The following is a 21,089-nucleotide window of genomic DNA, read 5'->3' as shown; positions in this document are numbered from 1 at the left end:
GAGAGAGAGAGAGAGAGAGAGAGAGAGAGAGAGGGAGAGAAGGAGAGAGAGAGAGAGAGAGTGTGTGTGTGTGTGTGTGTGTGTTTAGATTTTTGCGACAGGGTCTCCCACAGTTTTACGCCAGGCTGACCTTGAACTCAAGGCAGTCTTCTGGCTCAGCTTTCCAAGTGCCAAGAATACAGGGGAGTCAGCACACCCAGTCATAGAATCATATATTATTTAACCTTTGGGTACTGGTTTGAAATGTAAATACATGTCCCCATCTCAAATGCATTTATACAAGCATTACATAAGTCTTAGAAAAAATGTATACAATATAGACAAGAAGATAACAATCACGCATGACCCCATCACTCAGCAAGAACTTCCGCTCAGTTCAATACTGATTCATACCATGAATGTGATGGAGCCTCCCCATGTGATAATAGTTGCTGTACTGTGACATTTTCAAAATCTTTAAACTGAGCAACTAGTGCACTCTCCCTTCTTTCATCCCCCTCCCTTCCTTTCATCTGCTCCTCCCCCCTCTCTTGCACCCCTTTTCTTTCTTCTTCTGGAAGAGGGCTCGTAATGAAGCTGGCTTGGGTGGGAACATCCTATTTTTCCTTTTCCTTCTCTCCTGAAAGTTACACACAATTTTAGGCGTTCCCTTAGCCCCATTGAACTATGAGATAACGTCTTTTCGCAGAATGACAAGAGAGAAATGTGGCCTCATGACAATATCCCACAACTGCCACCCACGCTTGGGCTCACTGCCTCCGGTTTTCTTTCTTTCCTAATTAAAAACATATTATCTCATGTGTATGGTGGGTCTCCATGTATGTGTGTCTGTGTACCATGTATGTGCAGTGTCCTCGGAAGCAAGACACCATCGGATACTCTGAAACAGGAGTTACTGACAGTTGTGAACTGCCACGTGGGTGCTGGGAATTCAACCTCAGTCCTCTGGACGAGTCGCCCATGCTTCTAATCCCTGAGCCATCTCTCCAGCCCGAATTATTATTTATAAAATTAGCTTCTCATGGGCTTCATTAGCATTATCACACATTTCTGTCGTTACGCTTTGTTCTTACTCAGCTCTCTCTCCATGGTCTTCCCCCATGCCATGCCTTTCTTTTCTTGTTCCCCTCCCTTCTCACCACAGACTCCCTTTGCTTTCCTGGAACAGGTATTATATTACTTCTTTCTGCTTTCATAACACACACACACCTATGTAAGTTTAAATATAGATTCATTGAAATTGTCTTGTTTTATTTATTTTTTAATTTTTTTTGTTGTTGTTGATGTTTTAAGACGGGATTTCTCTGTAACAGCCCTGGCTGTCTGCTCCGTAGACCAGGCTGGCCAGAAACTCCAGAGAGATGCACCTGCTTCTGCTTCCCAAGTGCTGGGATTAAAGGCTTGCACTACCATGCCTGGCCTGTCTTGTTTTATTTAACATAATCTTCAGCTCTGTCTATTTTATTGTAAATATCCTGATTTCATTTGCTTTATGGCTAAATAAAATTCCACATTTACTTTGCCCATGTATCTGTTGATGGACATCTGTGCTGGTTCCATTTCTTAGCTATTCTAGTGCAGCAATTTAACATGGATGTGCCACGGTCAGTAGTGGGATGCTGACAGGGAGTCCTTTGGCTATGTACTTCCAATGGCTGCATGGATTGCGTTCCCAACAACACTGCCCTTGCCAGCGTTTATTCTTTGTTTTCTCCACCATAGCCATTCTGACTATCATGGTGGAGTCTCAAATCAGTTTTAATTTGAATTTCCTTAGTGCCTCAGGATGTTGAACATTTTCTCAAATATTTTTTCCTTTTGTGATTCTTCCTTTGAGAGCTGTCTGTTTGGTTCATGAGCCCATTTCTGAGCAGATGGTTGGGGTGGGGTTGGATGTTTAATTTTTGCAGTTCTTTATTTATTCTAGATATTAATCCCACGTCTAATGCATAGTTTGCAAAGAACTTTTCCCACTCAGATGTAGTGAGGAGCTGTGGGCCGCTTCCCTCTGCCCAGCTCCCTGTCACTGGCTAGCTTTACCCAAAATAATTACACGGAAACTGTATTCATTTAAACACTGCCTGGCCCACTAGTTTCAGCCTCTTATTGGCTAATTTTCATATCTTGCTTAACCCATTTCTAATAATCTGTGTAGCCCCACAAGGTGGTGGCTTACTGGGAAAGATTCTAGCCTATGTCTGTCTCAGGTCAGAGAATTATGGCAACTGATCAACTATGTTTTCTTTCTCCCAGCATTCTGTTCTGTCTACTCCACCTATCTAAATCCTGCCCTATGAAATAGCCAAGGCAGTTTCTTTATTAACAAATGAGAGTAATACATAGACAGATTACCCTCCTCCATCACTCAGAGGATTAATTTGAGACAGGGTTTGGCTAGGTAGCCCTGACCGAGCTGGAACTCACTGTACTCAGTAAGCCTTAAGTATAGTGAGTTCCTCTCCTGTCTCTGCCTCTCTGGTGTTGGGCTTACAGGTAGGCACTAATGCAACTAACTGGTTTTTTAAGTTGATCCTGGCAGGTATTGCTACAGCAACACAAAAGTAATAAAACTGAACATGCATGTACTTAAAGCATCCTTTTAACTCCTTGTTGGGGACATTAGACAGTAAGCAATGCCTCAACCATCCGCTTCACACTCAGGAAGACAAGTGTAGACCGTTTCAGGCTAGGCCCAAGCCAGAGGTGCCTGGCATAAAGAACTTTCTATTGAGTCTTGGGAGTGTGCCACTATCATGGGTTCATTAGTTTAATTAGTTAATTGCTCGCTCTAGACAAATATTTCTGTGTCTCTCGTATGCTGGCTCTAGTTGTAAAACAATTTGAGGAAGATATGGATAGTAAGTAAGCAGATAATTATAATTGCAATAGGGTGGTGAGGGAAATACACAGAGCTACAAGGTGAAGAAAGAAAAAAATAAAAGCCCAGTGATGTGTCCTTCCAGAAGGCTGACTTTATGGTGGGGATGGAGAACATGGAGTAGTGAACGCAGGAGATGGGGCAGCCCTAGTGGAGGGGTGTCGATGTGGAACTCTCTAGAGAGAAACAAATGCCGATAGTGTGCTAGTGGCTGAGTGTAGCCACTGAGCCCAGAGAATCCCAGGGTTGGCATCTTCCAAGATGTGACTGTTGAACTCTGCTCCTGGAAACCTCTTCTGGGTTTGTGTGCCCTGGGTGAAGGTCCATTAGAGTGCCTACCAGATGGAGGGCTTCCGGGACTTTAGAAAGGGCAGAAGGAATGGTTCAGTTGTCTCTCTCACGTGGAAATCTTACCGTTTGGGGCTATTTGAAATGTGACCAGCCCGGCATGGTAATGCCTATTTGCCTGGCTTGCAGGAAAGCAAGCTTCTCACGGGACAAAGGCGTTTGACAATAGCAGGTTTGTTAAGGTTATGATTTCTAAATCCCTACTCACAAATCTCCTTAGGGGCTGAAGTACTTAGAAATCTATCCTCCCCCCCTCTTCCCTTTGGTATAATCAGAGAAGCTCTGTCTTCTAAAATCTCCTCTTCATAATGTATATGTCACGAGGTAGTGTTTAAAGTTGGATTCTGGTAAAGTGGTGGCCTTGTACTCCTGACAGTCTCAGAGCCCCCTCTTCCCTACCCCATTGAAGCAACTCCTTCCTCAGCCTCTCAAGTACTGGGGATAGATGTGCGCTCCCAGGCTTAGTGCTCATTTGTGATCCCTGGGTCGTCCTGGCTGGGGTTTCCAGGAACTCAGCGCATCCATGATGTTGAAGAGGCTCTTTCTTGACCCGTCTTCCCTACTGCACTGGTTTTTCCTGCTCTCTTGTCTCCATCTTCAAGAACCCCACTCCTCTCATGAGTAAACCTAGCTACCGAATCACTAGTCATTTATCGTCTCTCAGTTTGGAGTCTTGACAGCTGAGATCCATGGGACTCGGGCCTCTGTCCCTCTGAAGGTGTGAGGGAAGATCTGTTCCCAGCTTCGTTCCACATCAGTTTGACGTGCCCATCCCGCCTGTGTTTTTCAGCCTCCGTCAGATTTCCTTAGTCCACCATTTATCATTAACGATGATGTAAAGATGTCAGTAAAGAGCCTGTTTTCAAATGAGGTCACATCCTAGCGTCCTGGGAGCTAGTATATCAAAGTATGAATTCTAGGAGAGACACATATTAATCCAGACCACATTCTCGTTGCAAGATAGACTAGTTGCAAATTGATGGTTTTTGTTGCATTGTGATGAGCAAATGAGGCTCCTGCAGAGGTGACCACAACAGTGACTGGGAGAGGCTGCAGTGCCTGTCATGTTGACATTCTAAAGACTGACATTAAGATCGACAGTGATAGAACAGGAAGTCCCGCCCCCCCTTCAAAACCAAATCCCAGCTCTTCTTGCTACTTCTATTTGGCATCCCGTCAGAGTTGCCAAAGTTTGCAAACACAAAAGCCAGGACTATTTGAATTCCACATGAACACATTTCAAAACTATAGCTCAAGTAATGCACGGAATACATATGCAGAAAACATAGTTATGACTATAGGAAATTAAAGTGTTTTGTTGGGGGTCTTGTTGGGTAGCTTTGACTGGCCTGGTATTTGATCACCCTTTAGTCCAGGCTGGCTCAAACTCACAGGAATCCTCTTGCCCCAACCTTCCTGGTGTTGAGATTGCAGATATCTGTCACACACCCAGCAGAGATCAATCATTGTTTATATGAAATTCAAATTTAACTCCATGGCCTGGATTTGTTTGTTTGTTTGTTTTGTTTTGTTTTTGTTTCCTAATCTTAACTTCATTAGACACTTTGAGTATGACTTTCTATGTAGAATTCCACAAAGTATATGGTATCATGGTCAGAAATATATAGACTATAAGAGGTCAGAAAATAACAGAGGTTTGTTTTTTCCTATAGGTGACTCCTGACCTGGTAGCCTCCCTTCTCACGTGGAATAATTGAGTTTCTGGGTCCCAGCATTTTTTTTTTTCATGGTTATTCGGGTTATGTCTCTGAACTGCTAAATGTTTTTGACAAACTAACATCTGGGGCACATCCTTTGCAAAACGGGGACTGATGGTCATTGCCTCAACTCGAGGTCCCCTGAAGTATTTGTAGCATAGATTTTCTATAAGCTAAGACCTTTAGTGTGACCTGGGGGAACTCATTAGAAACACAGACATTAGGCCTCCTTCTATGGCAGCACCCACCTTTAGCAAGATCCCCAGTGAAAACCATAGAGGAAACTGTGCCCAGTAACACTGGATAAGTCGGGTGTAGATTCTGCAGGTAGCCTTTCAAATGCTCCTGTGCTCGCTCTCAGTGTTGATATGGGGAGAGCCATTAAGTCTAGTTACTCGTTTGGCTCTTTCATTTCTCTTTCAGTTTTGGTTTTCCCACATATCTAAGTTACTTCCCTACTGCTGTGAAGAGACACCATGGCCAGGAAGAAGAAAGTTTATTGGGAGTTTGCTTATAGTTTCAGGGGATTGGAGTTCATGATGGGACCATGGCAGCAGGCAGGCGTGATGCTGAAGCAGTAGCTGAGAGCTTACACCTGATCCACAAGTGATGGCAGAGAGGGGACAGAGAGAGAGAGACAGAGAGAGAAAGAGGGAGAGACAGAGAGAGACAGAGACAGAGAGACAGAAAGAGAGAGACAGAGAGAGACAGAGAGAGAGGTAACTAGGAATGCTGTGGGCTTTTGGAACCTCAGAGCCCACCCCCAGTGACACACCTTCCCAACAAGACCACACTTCCTAATCCTTTTAAATAGTTCCAGCAACTGGGGACTAAGCATTTAAATATATGAGCCTATGGGGACCATTCCATTAGAACGACCACACTATAACTCTTTAATGGGGGTGGGGTGGAAGAGGTGGTGACTGTGACTGAGTAGATTTGGCTTTCAGCTGGGGCTACAGGTTCCCAGAAGTCATGAACACATATGTGGTACAATGTATGTGCCACATACATTTTTATGCCAACTTGACACAAGCTACAGTCATCTTAGAGGAGGGAACCCCAATGGAGAAATTGCTTCTGTAAGATAGGGTTGTGAGCAAGCTTGTAGGACATTTTCTTAATGAGTGATTGATGTGGGAGGGCCCAGCATTGTGGTGCTGCCACCGTTGGGCTGATGGTCTGGCCTGTTGTAAGAAAGCAGGCTGAGCAAGTCATGGGGAGCAAGCCGGTAAGCAGCACTCCTCCGTGGCCTCCAGGTTCCTGTCCTGTTTGAGTTTTGCCCTGACTTTCTTTAATTACTGTTTTCTATAGTGGTGTGGAAGTGTAAGCAAAATAAACCCTTTCCTCTCCAAGTTGCTTTTGGTCATGGTGTTTCATCACAGCCATAGAAACCCTGGCTAAGATAGGGTAAGGGAGTCCTGGTAGCTTTGAAAGTCCTGAGCCTGCCTGCTGCCCTACTCAAAGAGCTACAAGGCTGGTACAGAGGGGTCTCTTCCAGAGCAGGGCTGACTTTACAGTGGCTAAGGTGATAGATCCATCCTTCCGTGCTGCCCATTTCTGCTGGTTTGATCACTAATATGTACCATGTTGTGTTTTGCAGTAGGAAGAGGTAGAAAGCCCTGGAACCTCCTACACCGTACCTTGATTGTTGTTTTCTAGCCCTTTCTGGAACGAGACATACTGCCCATGAAAACAGCCGCATTCAGCCCAAGGCTTTTGCCGGGGATCTGAACGACTCTTGTTTTCTCTGCTGGCCAGCAGGCATTACTGCTGTCTCCTGCCTGTGTCATACACTTGAAAGCTTGGCCTCACATATCACACCAAACCCTGTGGTAAGATGAGCTCAGAGAGAACAGAAAAGGGAAGGACAGGTGGGCAGCAGTGCCTCTGGAGCTGCTTAGAGTGAATGCACTCCAGCTGGGACCTGTGACCCTTACAGCTGGGGCTGGGGTGGGCGTGGCCTGGTCCTGTCATAGTGGGCAGAACTGGGCCCAGAGACTTGATTGATGTTCTCAAGGATGACCAGGAAGGGCAGAGAGAGACTGGGGTGTCTGTACCTCATATAGAGCCCTAGTGATCAGAAAGTTGTAGAAAGGCTGGCTTTGTCATGTAGAGATGCCAACTTTTGAGACACGGAGCTGGCTTTGTCCTCACCTTGTGCTAAATGACTACCAAGACCACTTTTGGCTCAGGGTCCCTCTGAGTGAAGAGAAAACTAAAGCAAGTCCCCCACTGTGTCAGCTATGGGAAGCCTCCTCCCAGGAATTATGGTCATGTCTGGACTTGATTTTCATTTCAATAGCTAAAATTTAGAATGCAAAACAACTCTTCAGAAGACAGAACAAATCATAAGCACTCGGCTTCTTGATGCTTCAGACACTGAATACATCCATGTAAATGTTGATAAGTCACCTTCCAGGAGAGACATCATTCCATCCAATTCCCTATATACAGCCTAGAGTGGGTTCTCAACCTATTAATCCAGTTCCTCATGTTGTGGTGATCCCCAGCCATAAAATTATTTTCATTGCTACTTCATAACTGTTAATTTTGCTACTCTTAGGAATCATAAGGTAAGTATCTGATATACCACCCTGGTGAAAAGGTCATTTGACCCCTAAAGGGTGTCAACCCACCAGTTGAGAGTTGTTGGTCTCTGCCCTTCAGTGTGGCTCTTCTGCAGGCTTATTTAGCAGAATCTCTGAGCTGCTGTGTTGACTGACTTGATGTTTGAGATGGATGGGAACACTGGTGTCTGACTGTTTCCTACCTCTCCATACCCCTCTGACCTGGACCCCACTGCTCAGTGTGATATAATTTTGTTTTGTGGTCTTTACTTCCCTGTATCTCTAGACCAGAACTTTCTTATGGTTTCTTATGCTGTCTCGCTGGGATATTTTCTTCTAGTCAGTTGTTTTTACAACAATGATTTTTTTGTCCTTCAAATTAACATGTTTGTTCAGATTGTTATTTTTACGTGAGTAAAAGCCCTGATTAACTTTTTTAAATTTCACACGTAAAGCAAAGCTCTGTCTTTTGTTGTTGTTGCTGTTGTCCCATGTGATCCTCAAGAAGTGACTTTTTCTACCTGACTCTTGGTGGTCTTTGCCCGAAGTCTGTCCCCAGACATGATGTTCTGCATCGTGATAGTCTCCTGAATGGCACGTCGTGTCCAGGATGTCACAGGAAGCCCCTGGCTGTGGATCAGAGGGATCAGAAGTACATGCCTGATGCTGAGGAGTCCTTGATAGATTTCCTTCCAGAAAGTGCTGGTTCTTCAAGGAGACAACCCAGCAGCTGTGACCTTCTACTCCTGAACCCTCTAGAATCTTCTCTCATCATCGCTACCTCTTTTTATGCTATAGAAAACATCCTTTGTCTCCTTACGTTGCTATCACATAGAAGAAAATAGATTCCAGAACATGCACTAAGAGACCGAATGGTAGTCAGCCAAGTCTTTCTTTCATTTGGTGACCCTTGTGTAGAGAGAGAATGTGTCTCTTAAGGCCGTGGTTACAAATACCACAAGGCCCAGTTCTGGGGGCTAGCAGTCTGAATCCATGCTGCCGCCAGCGGTGGTTCCTCCTGCACCTGCCAGGGAAAGAGCCCTTCTCGTTGGCTCGTGGGTGTGGATGGCTGCTACCTCCACGTCTCTTCCTGTCATCTTCCTCCTGTGTGTCTGTCTCTGTGTCGCTACTTCCTAGGTTTTTGAGGGCATAAATTATATTGAAATGAGTCCCCTCCCTAATGACCTCATTTTAACTTTTCACCCCTGTATAGATCCTGTTCCAAGTAAAATATTATTGTGAGGTACTAGGGACTCCAGCATAATTTTTGGAGGTGAAGGGCACGGTTTAACTCATAGCTGTGTGTATGTATATCCATGTGTATGTGCACGCGTGCAGTCTGAGAACCGTTTTGATTGGGAGGTCAGAATTCTGCTCCTGAAGGCTGTGTGTGTATCCCTGCATATATTCTAGAGCTTTTTCTCTCCTGCCATCTCAGGGAGTAGACGAAGCCTTCTGGACTGAAGGAATGTCCTGTACCTCTAACATCTGAAGGGCAGTCAGAGAGTCCTAGTGGGGAGAGGATGGGTTTGGCCCCTGGCTTCTGCGGTTGTGACCCACTCTAGCTACAGATCACTTGAGTAGAGTCCCTGCTGTCTCTGAGCCACAGCTGCCATGTCAGTAAACAGGGATAACACTTGGGATCACAGCGAGGCATAAGTGATGTCATTTACCAGACACGCTCGGTGTAGCGCCTCGCTAATAAAGGGCTTATAATCGCCACTTGCGGTATTTATTCTAAATGAGTACATAGGACTGTTCTGTTCATCTTCTTTCTGTGGGAAAGGGTAATAATAGCTCCATATATTTGCACAGCACTTTACAGCTTTATAAGTTCTTTGTCTATTTTATTCTTAGAGCATAGTGGTGAAGGATAGTTTTGTTTTATTTTTAGGGTCGTTCGCATATTTACTTTTAGTTATGTGGATGTATGAGAGGTGAGTGGGGGTATATACACACACGGGTGCCATGCCCAGGAACTCCAGAAGAGAGTTTTAGATCCTCTGGAGGTGGAGTTTCCTGTGGTTGTGAGCATCCGATGTGGGTGTAGGAACCAAACTTGGGTGTTCTGCAAGAACAGCAATGCTCGAACCACTGCACTATCGCATCAGCCCTGACTTTTTTTTTTTTTTGCCGGGGAGGGTGCCATGTTGCGTGTGCAGAGGTCAGAGGACCACTTGCAGGAGTCAGCCCTTACCTTTTCCTCCCGATCCATCTCGCCTACTTTATTTATTGCTGAATGGGGTGGAGATAAGGTGTCGTGTCCCACACAGGCCCTGAATTCCTCTGTTCCTCCTGCCTCTGTCTCCCAGACTGAGAATGACAGGCATGCAACACCAGGACCCAGCAGGCAGTTTGCTTTAGCCTCACTGCTCACATGGGTGACTGAGTCAGAGAAACGTGGATACATGGTGGCCAAGAGCAGCTCTAGAAATGAGCTTTAGACCTTTTCGTGCATGGCCTTTCATGAAAGAGTAAAATAAAAGAAAGCAACAAAGTGAAACATATCCCCCTGTGGCTCTGCAAAGATACCTCAAGTGTAGCCTCTTGGGGCTCTTTCTCTAATTAGCCCTGATGCATTGCAGTCTGAGCCTCCCTTGCTAAGCTAATACTTGGGGCCAAGGGTGATCCAGATTTTCAGTGTCTTTGGTTTGAGGAATATTTGCATGCATGTATTAAGAAGTTTCAGGAGGGGACCCATGTCTGAACTAGACTCCATTTGTGTCTTCTATTCACCTCTCATTCTCGGAGAGTGATTTTGCACAGTATTTCTAGTGCGCTTGAATTTTAACCGCAGTCTCACGGGAGCTCAGGCATGGAATTTTCCAAATGTGGCTTCGTGGTCATACTTAAAATTTTTCAGATTGCGGACTTGTGTATGGAGAATACTCAGCCTGTGTGTCTATGCGTAGTTCCCTATGGATGAAGACATCGCAATGCTGTTGTACTTTTGAAAGTTTGAAAGCAGCGCTCTGGTTTGTAACCAGGAGCATATGCCCTGCCGACCATGGGGCAAGTACTAGCTAGAGGGTAGTAAGTTCCCAGAAGTAGAATTGTCATATCAAAGGCTCAGTGCCTTTGTAACCTCAACAGCAATGGCCACATGACCCTCCGTGAAGATGGTACTACTGTGCACTCCCACCAGCGCTGTGTGAGCAGAGTTCCCCTCGGCCTCAGCAAGGCTGCACTGTTAGTATTGGGACTTTTGCCCATCTGGTCAGGTATGAAATGTTATCTCAGTGTGGTTTTCATTTACATTTTTCTGGGTAGAGCTGAGCATCATTTTCAGTTCCTAAGAGCTGCCTGGTTTCCTTTTTCTGTGAACTGTCTGTTCGTACACTTTGTCCATTTTTCTGCTGAGTTTTGATCTTTCGTCTGAGTTCCGGGAGCTTTTTACATTCTGGCAAGATGAACCATTTGTCTGAGAACTGGAAACATTTGCCCCAAGTGGTTGTTCAATGCTTTTCCTTTATTTTCTTTTAATTCTGTCTGTCTGTGTCTGTCTGTCTGTCCTTCTCCCTCCTTCTCTCCACCACATGCCCCTCCCTTTCTTTCTCTTTAGCAGGACTAAGGCTCAAGCATCCATGCTCAACCTCCGACCCACATACCCATCCCCAGCCCCATTTGCCTCTTGATTTTGCTTACTGTAAATTTTCTCATGTCCATATTCTTGATTTTAAAATACCGGAAAAGATCTGAAGCAATGTGGGACCTGTCAGCACAGAAACCCATAGAATGTCGTTTCTGGGAAGGGGTCAGGGGACAGCCAGGCCACAGGTTGCAAACTGGTGGCTTGTGGTTGGAGTTTTCCTGAAGATACATTTTCTTTGGCTTATTCAGTGTTGGCCCACGCCATGTTTAAACTTTTTTGAATTCGTCTCCGGTATTGTAAAATCAGATGGTCTCTGGTTTGAAAGTACCGGGAATTGGCCGGCACTGGGCTATGCCTCTCCCTTGACAACAATGAGAAAGAGGCAGCCTCCATCTCCTCCCCGCCCCGAACACGTGCTCAGATCTCCTGTCTCCGGGTCCTCCCCCACCCCGAACGCATGCTCAGTCCTCTGCTCTCCGTCTCCTCCCCGCCCTGAACGCATGCTCAGTTCTCCACTCTCCGGTTCCCCCCTCCTGGACCCCCGAAACAGACAGTGCCCATCACTCACCATTTATTCAGCCCCATTTAACTGTGTGCTTCCTTTTCCACCGATGAAAAGGAGGTGGCTCTTTTGTGAACTTGTTTCCTTCCCTAAGTAGACATGTGACAGACAGGCCGAGATGGCGATATGGAAAGAAAATTAGGTAAGAGCATATCTCTTGGTCGAAATGCAGAACACTGGCTGCTTCCTGCAGGTCTCCATGTGGGGAGTATGCACTTAACCCACCGGGACCTCTTTGCTTGCTGGGCTCTGGAGACAATTTGCTGTGACTCTTGACTGTTCACATCACTGATTTAATAGCCTAAAGATGTTACCCTTCTAGAACCATACAGTATGCCCCTGGCAACACTGCCCTTCATGAGAAACATGGTCCGCAGGGACCAGTCTAACTTGGATAACTTTTTTAAAACAATTCTTTTTTTTAAAGATTTGTTTTTAAATTTTATGTGTATGAGTATTTGCCTGCCTGTTTATGCGCCACATATGTGCAGTACCCACACAGGCCAGATGGGGGGGGGGCATTGGAGCCTCTGGAACTGGAGCTAGACGTGGTTATTAGCCACACCATGTGGGCGCTTGGAACCAAACCTGGGTCCTTAAGAAGAGCAGCAAGTCCTCTTGACCTTGGAGCCATCTCTAGCCCCAGAGCTGTTTTTGATGTGTTACTCAGCAACTGATTTTAAAATACTTTTAAAAAGTCAAGTATGCGTTTGAGCAAAGTCAGGAAACTGGAGCTTTGCTCTATAGAAAGTAGGAACCAGGCAGGGATGGGGGGGGGGAGTGGCGGCACACCCTTCAATCCCAGCACTCGGGGAGGCAGAGACAGGCAGATCTCTGTGAGGTTGAGGCCAGCCTGAAAAGAAAGTAGGAATCAGAGCATCTTTTTCTTCCTCTAATCAAACAGAAAGTAGATAAGGAAGAAAGCAGCAGTTGATGTGGGACTCGGGGGACCTTTGGAGAATCTGGGTATGATGTTGCTCCTTACGATTGTCGACTCAAAGGAGCAACATAGTGCTGGCAAAATTGAAGCCAACGCGTGGTGGAGTGGGATTGACCTTGGCATAGCATTAGGAGGCTGGGCCAGCTGGAACTCTAGAAACTAAAAGAGCTGAGAAATGTCCACATCCCTGCAACCACCCGTCCTTGCTCAACTCCTGAGATAATTTTAAGGTTCCATTATGTAGCATAATGCTCCTTGAAGAATTCTGAGGCGGTGAGCAGGGGGCTACAAAACACAGGTGAAGTCCTGAAGCTGCAGCCAGCCCAGCATGCTTCGTCTGTCCCCACTGTTGTACTCCCACCCTAGAGCAGAGGCCGTCCCTGTCCCACCATCTGGAGACCCACCTACTGACTGACCACTGTCTCTCTGCCACCCTTGTGACTGCATGGCCAGAAGTGGATCTATTTAAGACTTCTGGGGCTTCCTGCTGCCTCAAGGAAGTCCACAGAGTTCACTGTGGTCTAGAAAGCCCAAATGTGGGTCCCTACCGTGCAGCCCCCACCTCTGACCCCAGCCTGAGTCTACTTAAGCTTGCACTATTCCTGGCCACTGCTATTCTGTTGTATTCTAGTCTTTATTTCTTCTCGTTCTGTCCTGAGTGACTGCCTTTCTCTCTGTAAGAATTTGACAGTCCTAGGGAGCCTGTACCAGTGGGATCAAATATGTCTTACCATTTGGTGACTGCCATATGTTACCCGACATAATGTCACTGTTAAGGCACGTGTCTGGATTTCCTTTCTTTGAAGGCTGAGAAGTATTTCAGTGTGGGTACACGCCACGTTTTATCTATTTATCCCTTGATGGACACTTGAATTCTTTCTACATTTTTCCCATCCTGAGTACCGCTTTGCATGTGTATGTACAAATATTACTGATGTCTTGGCATTGGGGAATACTTGCATATAGGTACAAATCTCAAGCCGGCAGAGGAGCTTGTGTCTGAAATAGATTTCCTGTAGGCTTTATACTTACTTTTCATCCACCAAAAGTGATTTCGTATGGTATTTCTCGTGTTGTTTTCTTTGTGTGTGGATGGGTATGTATTTGTGGGTAGGTATGTTTCTCAGTGTGCCTTGGGGTCAGAGGTCAGCTTTGGATATCATTCCTCACGAGCCTGAGACAGTCTGCTATTGGCGTGGAAGTGAAAGCGGGTTAGATTGGCTCATCCACCCATCTGGCTCTTCCTGCCTCCCCGACGCTAGGATTACAAGTACATGCCACCATGCCCAGCTTTTCATGTAGGTTTTGAGGGTAGAACCCAAGTCCTTATGCCAGAAATGCTTTGCCACTTGAGCCATCTCTCCAGCCCTGAAGTCCTGTTTTCAATTCTTTTGCGTTTATACTCAGTGGTAATGCTGGGACCTATGCTAATTATTATTTTAGGTTTTCCGAGGACCTAGCATGCAATTTTCAGAAGTGGCAGCGCTGAGTTACAGTCCCACCAGCGAGGCACATGGTTCCTATTTCGTCACATCCCCAGCAACACATTTGATTTTCTTTAATTGTGGCTAGCCTCGTGGGGAGGTCGTTGTGATGTGCATTTCCCTGATGCTCAGCGATGTTGGACACCATTTCCTAGGACTGCAGGCATGCGTATACCACCACACTGGTCATAGTTCACTAATTTTAGACCATGCTAACTTGGCTGAATGTGGGTCCCAGTTTCCCTAATGGTGATTTTGATCATGAAACTTTGCACACTCTTAGTTCTTCCTGTAGTTCCAAAATATGACATAGTTTCGCTCCCCCTTGCTCCTCATTTATGAAGGAGGAAGGGAAACAGCCTAGTCCTACAGGTGATAGAACAGAGATGGGGGTTGGCGCTCTCTCTGTCGCTGTCTCTCTCTCTTCCCTCTCTCCCTCCCTCCCTCCTCCTTCTCCTCTTGTCACTGTTAGATGGATTAACACTTCCTGCTCATCCCTTCTCCATCCTTGGATGCCTTCCTCTGCCTTACCTCCTGCCTGGATTGGCTCCTGTGCTTCCTCAGCTGGATCCTGGCGTGTTCTCATGACAGTGTCCTTACCCGTAGGCCTGGTTTTTTGTTCACTGCTTCTCAGTACAGTTTCCATAATACAAGTTTCCCCCGTGGCTGCTTAGTTCAAGTTCTTGGGTGTTTCTCTGTTTCTTTCAGGGTAAAGACCACACCACTCCCATGGCACATCGGCTGCCCGTGGTAACCCTGTCACTCACCCTTATCTTAAGCACCTTTCCTGAGCCCTGGGCCTGGAATGCCCGGACAATGTACCCAGATTTCCATGACTTCCTGGTCTTCTTGGCCAATAAGACCCAGTACCTGCACTCCAGCCGCAACCCACCCTTGCCTGCTGTGCTCTCTGCCTACCTCTCGGCAATGGGCCGGATTATAGTGTAACTTAACGTTAGCCCAATGCCTTTCACAAAGGTAGGTATTTGTAGAGAGGTGGAGAGAGATAAATAAGGAAAGTGTGAGATTTCTAGATCTTGTCTCTGTCCTAGACACTGCCCTCTGTCACGTCCTCCCAGTCCAGGGAGGCTGAAGTTAGCAGGAACTCCCATAGTGACCCAGTTCAAAATTGCTTCTTTCTCTGGCCACCGTGAAGCAAGCTGACCCTGGCCTACCTTCTGGTAAATGCATCCCAGCAGAGGTGACTCATCTGTGTGTGACTCAGGCTCAGCCGCACAGCTGGAAGGGCAGCCAGCACGTCCACAGGGGAGGGCAGTCACAGAGCCAGAGCCCCAGGCAGGAGGCGTGTGCCAGCCAGCCTCCTGCAACCTTGTGCCTGCTCACCCGAGCAAGCCTATAAGCTGCCCTCTCTCAGCTGGCATAGCTGCACTGGCTTCTGCTGAGCAGGAGACTGAGGCAGGAGGATTGGCACAAGGTGGAAGGTCTACATAGCAAGGCCCTGACTGTAAAAACAAACAATTCTTCTGCCTGATTTAATAATTTAATAAAACAGTCCACCATCTGCTGGAAGCCTGCTACGATTTTAGGTTCTGTGCTGTAGATCTTTTCTTGTTTAATCCTCATAGTAGCCCAGCAACAGAAGTAATAGCAAATATGTACCAAATGCAAGCGCACACACACTACACATGCGCACACGCTTGCACCGCTCATGCACACATACATATTCATGCACATAAAAATACCCGAACACAATCCTCATGTGCGCGTGCACACAAAGGCACGCACAATGTGCCACACTTACTGTGTTAAGTACTTTTCTCAGTGTGGTGACAACCTAGCTGGTTCAAGAAGAGAGGGTCTGTTTGGGCTCACAGTTGGAGAGCACAGCCTATCCTGGCCGGGAGGACACAGTACGGGACTTTGCAGCAGCCGCTTGCATTGTATCTACAGTTGGGAAACACAGAGGCAAGTGCTCAGCCGACTCTCTCCTTTTGTTCCATTCCTTGAGATTGTGCCGTCTCCGTGCACGGAAGGTCTTCCCTCTCCAGTTAAACATTTCTGGGAGCACCTTCAGAGTAGATCCAGAAGTATGTTTCCATGGTGATTCTAAATTCAGGCAGGTTGTCAGAATCATCGCACGGTACTTAGCATGAATTCATTTATTTTTTTATAATACTCTGTGATACCGGAGCTCTTATCCTTACTTCCAACATAGAAACCTGAGGCTCCGAAAGAGACCTGACAGACAGGTGCCTCATAGTGGTGTAGGAAGGACAGAACTATGACATATAGAGAAAACTGAGACCCAGAGAGGTTTGTCATTTACCCAAGACACATGGCCAGGCACTGCCTTTCTGCCCGTTCTCTAGAACCATGCAGACATCACCACATGGACTCGGTTCTCTGTGGTCCTCCCATGGGTGCTTCCCAAGGACTGAGTCCAGAGATAAGGCAGGGTGCTGGGGCAGAAGCTTTCTTCTGAACTTGGGTGCAGCAGAGGAGGGGTACTGAGAGAGTGCTGTGTTCTCCATCTCTTTCCCCTTTGGGGTCTCAGAGCCTCTCCTCACCTGGGCCGTGCTGACAAGATCCCTTTTATCCCACAGATAGCGAGACAGTCCACTACCACTATGGCCCAAAGGACCTGGTCACCATCTTGTTCTACATCTTCATCACCATCATCTTGCATGCTGTGGTACAAGAGTACATCTTAGACGTAAGTGACAAGTTTGGATTCTGGGGTCAGAAGCTGGGCAGTCCTTTAGGATGGTCTGCCTTACCTTGAAGAAAAGCACAGCCTTGATTGGTTCTGTCCACTAACTTAGACCCTCTGGTTGCTAGAGGTAGATTCCGCCACTGCTCTGTTTCTGTCCTCTTTCTCAAGATTTTTTTAGTTCACACGTGGGGCAACAGTTCATAATGGGGCAAGCTGTCTCGAAGACAGCATGAGCATATCCTCGGGATCCTTCAAACACAGCATGACTGGAAGATGTTTTCTTTCCACAGAAGCTAACGGTCCAGACACCTACTGCTTTCTCAGAGTGCTTACCTGAAACTCAGCACCGTAAGCACTCAATAGGCTTAAACTAAATAGGCTGGGCTGTGAGGAGCTGGAACTACTAACTCTTTTGTCAAGGGGAGGCACGGGAGCGTGGAATCTGCCAGGAATCTGCATGCTCACTTATTAACGTCTGGAGTTTTTTTTTTTTTTTTTTTTCCTTCTCTAGAAAATCAGCAAACGGCTTCATCTCTCCAAGGTCAAACACAGCAAGTTCAATGAATCTGGACAACTGGTCGTCTTTCATCTCAGCTCGGTGGTATGGTGCCTCTACGTGGTGGTAACGGTGAGTAGTCCTCGTGACTGCTGAGGAGGGAAAGCCAAGCCACCGAGCATGCCCCTCGTTGCCGATGAAATGACTGTGAAGGGCTTAATGGGAAGGAAACGAGCTAGGAACAGGTGCCTTGGAATGGAAGCTTGTTTTGCATTCTCCTGGAATTGTAGGGAGCCGCTAGGTTAAGTAGTATAGATGCCACTGAGTGGAGTCATCGTCTTTTACAAAAGCAAGCACTGTTTACACTTTTTGCCTGTATTACGTGATAGGCATCCACATAGCTCTGAGTTGTTTTATCAGCCCTGTCTTCAAACACCGTCCCACAAGGTAATTCCCCCCCCCCCCCCCAGTACTGGGCCTTGTCCATGGCAGATAAATGCTCTTCCCATGAGCTACATTCCCCACCCACAAGATAAACCCATATTCACTCAGAACCTCTGATAGTGACTCGAGGCTCCCAAGCTCAGTTTTTCCAGTGCGTCCACAGCTGTGTACTTCCAAACATGGCTCGGACACGGAGGTCTGGCTCTGTTTGCGTCGCTGTGACACAGACCACGGGAAGGAGGGACGACTTAGGCCGGCTCCTAGTTTTGGTGCTCTCCGTCTGTGGTGACTGAGCCCACTGCTCTCAGCCAGAGGAAAAGTGAACCATTGTATGGACCTTGTGGAACTGAGTGGCTCTTCTCACAGTGGGTGGGAAGCAGACACTCAGAGAGGAAGGAACCAGGGTCAGTGTACCCTCTTCAAGGGCATGTCCCGGTGACCTACTTCCTCTTTCTAGGACCCACCTCCTAGCATCCACCACCCCCTAACAGTACCACAATTGATGCCACACGATCCAACCACTTCTCCAAAGCCCCAGCCCTGAGCATTGCACCAGGGTTCAAGCCGTAAATACACAAATTTTATGGGCGTACTTCATGTCTAACCAATTAACAAAGGCCAGCATCACCCTTCTGCACATCAAATCCTTTGATAGAGAAAAAAAAAATTCCTTCAGACAAGGACTTTGAATTGTCTTTGGGGGTTCACTGTAAGGAGACCCTGCCTGTTTTACTGTTGTGCTAGCTGCCACTCTGGCCGGGAGCAGCTTTTGTCTATAACCAGGTCCCGGCAGAAAGCCAGCCTGGGACTTGGAAATATCATCAGCTCTCTGGCCTCAAAGATTCTTCCCTGCTCTGCTGCCTCCCCTCTGCTCTCGCTGACAGAGATGGCCCTCTGTCTGTCATAAGGAGCCCTGTCTCCAGAGCTGACCTCTGAGAGACTGCATAGACTTGAAGCAGGAGGCAACATGTCCCTTCTGTGTGTTGCTTTTATTCCTATTATCAGGTTCATCTCAGAACACTTTCTGAGCAGCACACTAGGAATTTTAAATGGGAGACCAAAGACTTCCGTCCTCTCAGAGGGGGCTCCCACATTCCTGCTCCCCCCGGGGACAGGGTCACATGGCACCAATAGGGCTCGCTGCCCTTGTGTGGTGAGTCTGTGAGCCCCTCCCAGCTTCCTGACATTGAGTTCAATCCCACTCTTGGAGGCCTTAGCTGCTTGAGGCAAAAAGGCCTCCGAGTACCAAAGACACTGGTCTGTGTTGTGGGGAGCATCAACTCATCTCTGAAGCCCTTCTGCCTTTGCGTCCTCACTGTAGCCTCCCACCCTGCCTGTGAGCCGACTCAAGGTCTTCTTGGGGGAAATTCTCAGGTCCTTTATCTGGGGAAAGCCCTTTCCCCACTGCTACTGAACATGCTCAGGGAGACATGGAGACCAGGGACTCATGCAGGCCCCTGGCTTTGCTTTCTGCGCTCACCTCCTCTCTCCCAGCCATCGGCATGAGAGAAGGACGCTGAAGAATCTGAGAAGCCGTTATGTAAAGGGAGCAGAAACACATGGTTTTCAAATCACGGTTTTCTGTCACAACATAAAAGTGTCATGATTCTTTCCTTTCTTCCACTTCCAAAGTCATCAGATCCTGTCTGCTCAGCCTTCAGAATTCCAAAATTCTGAACACTGCTTTCCACGTGGGCCACTCCCCCAAATCCGTGGACCCCCACATAGGCCAGATGTTGGTCATGTGCCCCTGGCATCTCTAGGATGCTCTTTTCTTTCAGTTGAGAGGAGAGCCTCCCAGGGAAGCGCCTCTGGCTCCAGCTGTCACTACTGGAAAAGATTGGGAGCCCAGGCCCCTCCCCCTTTTGCCCTGCTGCTCATTTCTTCCTTTCCTGGGGAGTGCACTTCCATTCTGGGTCCTCCACTCAGCCCAGTATCTGCTCCTCCAGATGGATCTCTTTAGAGTGTGAGCCAAATCCTGTGCTCTCCGACTTGAAATAAGTTTCCTTCGCAGCTGCAGTGAGATTGTTTTCTCTTCCTCGCTTATGTGGCCTGGGTCCTGGGACCTTGCTGGTGACATCAGTGTGGACTCTCACTCTGTGATCAGCTCTGCTCCTCCAGGTCTGCCAGCTGCTTCCTTTGCTGGATTGTTCTGTCCGCAGACATCAGATGGCCAGCCCTTTCCTGCCATCTATCCTCCTCCTAAGTGTCGCCTCCTCAGGACCCCCCTCCCCAGTTGCACTTTCCACGCCATGCCTATTAAGGGTGTTTTACTGCTTCATGCATGTATTCTGCATGTCTGACTCAAGCTGCCTCCTCGCAGGTACCGTGCTCCCTGCTGTACCCTTAGTGCAGTCCCCTGCACATGGGAGGACAAATGACACTGAGGGTCTAGGTAGCAGCTGGCTGTGTTATGTCTAAACACTGCTAGTTTTGCGGTTCTTGTTTGAATACCAGAAAGGAAGGCAGCTAGGGAAATCAGAGGAATTGCTCCGGCATGCTGAGGCCTTGCGTGGGTAGATGTTAGGAATCGGAAGAGAACAAAGTGTTTGACATGTAGCCCCGGGCCACCTGTCGAGGCCTGGTTTGGGCTGGAAGGGGTTACAGTGCTCGCAATGTCGCTTACGACCCTGGAGCTCAGATGCCTTGGCATGCCCGAACTCAGCAGCCAGCCCCAGCCTTCCTTCATCCTCCCTCAGACAGCTGCCTAGACAGGGCTGGAAAGGGCTCCTCAGAGTGTGAGTCACTTTTCCTTTGACTCTCAGCTCCACCTCCTCCAGTCCCAGAGGACCGGACATTTGCAGGCAGCCAGCATTTTTCTGAGGAGTTTTTTTGGCTCGTTGGCTTCCAAGTTCTGACCTCTCTGTCTCCTAAGTGAAGAGGCCAATCGAGAAGTTCCTGTTTAAACACACAGACCCACCCAGGCCTTGGGTCTCTGGGGTGCCACGGATCCTGGCCTTTTGGGCAGAAGTCCCCCCCTCCCCCAATCCACTGCTGGCCACTCCAGGAAGTACCACTCTTGTTAAATACATAGCTGCTTCCTCTAGGAAGGGGCCATCTCACCCTCAGGGTTTCTTGGAATGAGGCTGGGTGGCTCATCGGGTGTCACTGTGCCTGAAGACAGATGTCTGATCAAGACTAGAGCGGGGTAGAGGTGAGACAGAGAGCAGCAGTGTGGGGTGTTAAAGCTCACTGCTACGCAGGCCCCCGCCCCAGGACCCCAGTGCCCAGAGCACTGCACTTCTGTGCCTCACTGTGCGTCACTGAGGCAAGAGGGAGGTAAAGGCTGGACAGAGATGATATGGGTTGGAATTAGACCTCTTCCTCCCATTCTAGGTGGCAGGTTCTGTCTGGTACAGGTGTCTGATTGGCCCTGTCACTGA

The 21,089-nt window shown here is 47.6% G+C and overlaps 1 protein-coding gene across 1 annotated transcript in view; it reads left to right on the top strand.

Annotated features, from left to right (window-relative positions):
• Positions 1–21,089, top strand: part of Tram2 (translocation associated membrane protein 2) — a 77,005-nt gene that overhangs the window by 44,074 nt on the left and 11,842 nt on the right. Inside the window, exons 3-4 of the mRNA XM_050124068.1 lie at positions 16,657–16,766; positions 17,278–17,394. Of these exons, the coding sequence (XP_049980025.1) occupies positions 16,657–16,766; positions 17,278–17,394 (227 nt within the window). The remainder of the gene's footprint in view (positions 1–16,656; positions 16,767–17,277; positions 17,395–21,089) is intronic.

Source organism: Alexandromys fortis, unplaced genomic scaffold, assembly GCF_014885135.2.
Source record: "Alexandromys fortis isolate MF-2015 unplaced genomic scaffold, M_Fortis_MF-2015_v1.1 scaffold_207, whole genome shotgun sequence".
Classification (NCBI taxonomy): domain Eukaryota; kingdom Metazoa; phylum Chordata; class Mammalia; order Rodentia; family Cricetidae; genus Alexandromys; species Alexandromys fortis.
Note: the sequence above shows the minus strand (reverse complement) of the source record. Positions and strands in the feature narration are given on the sequence as shown.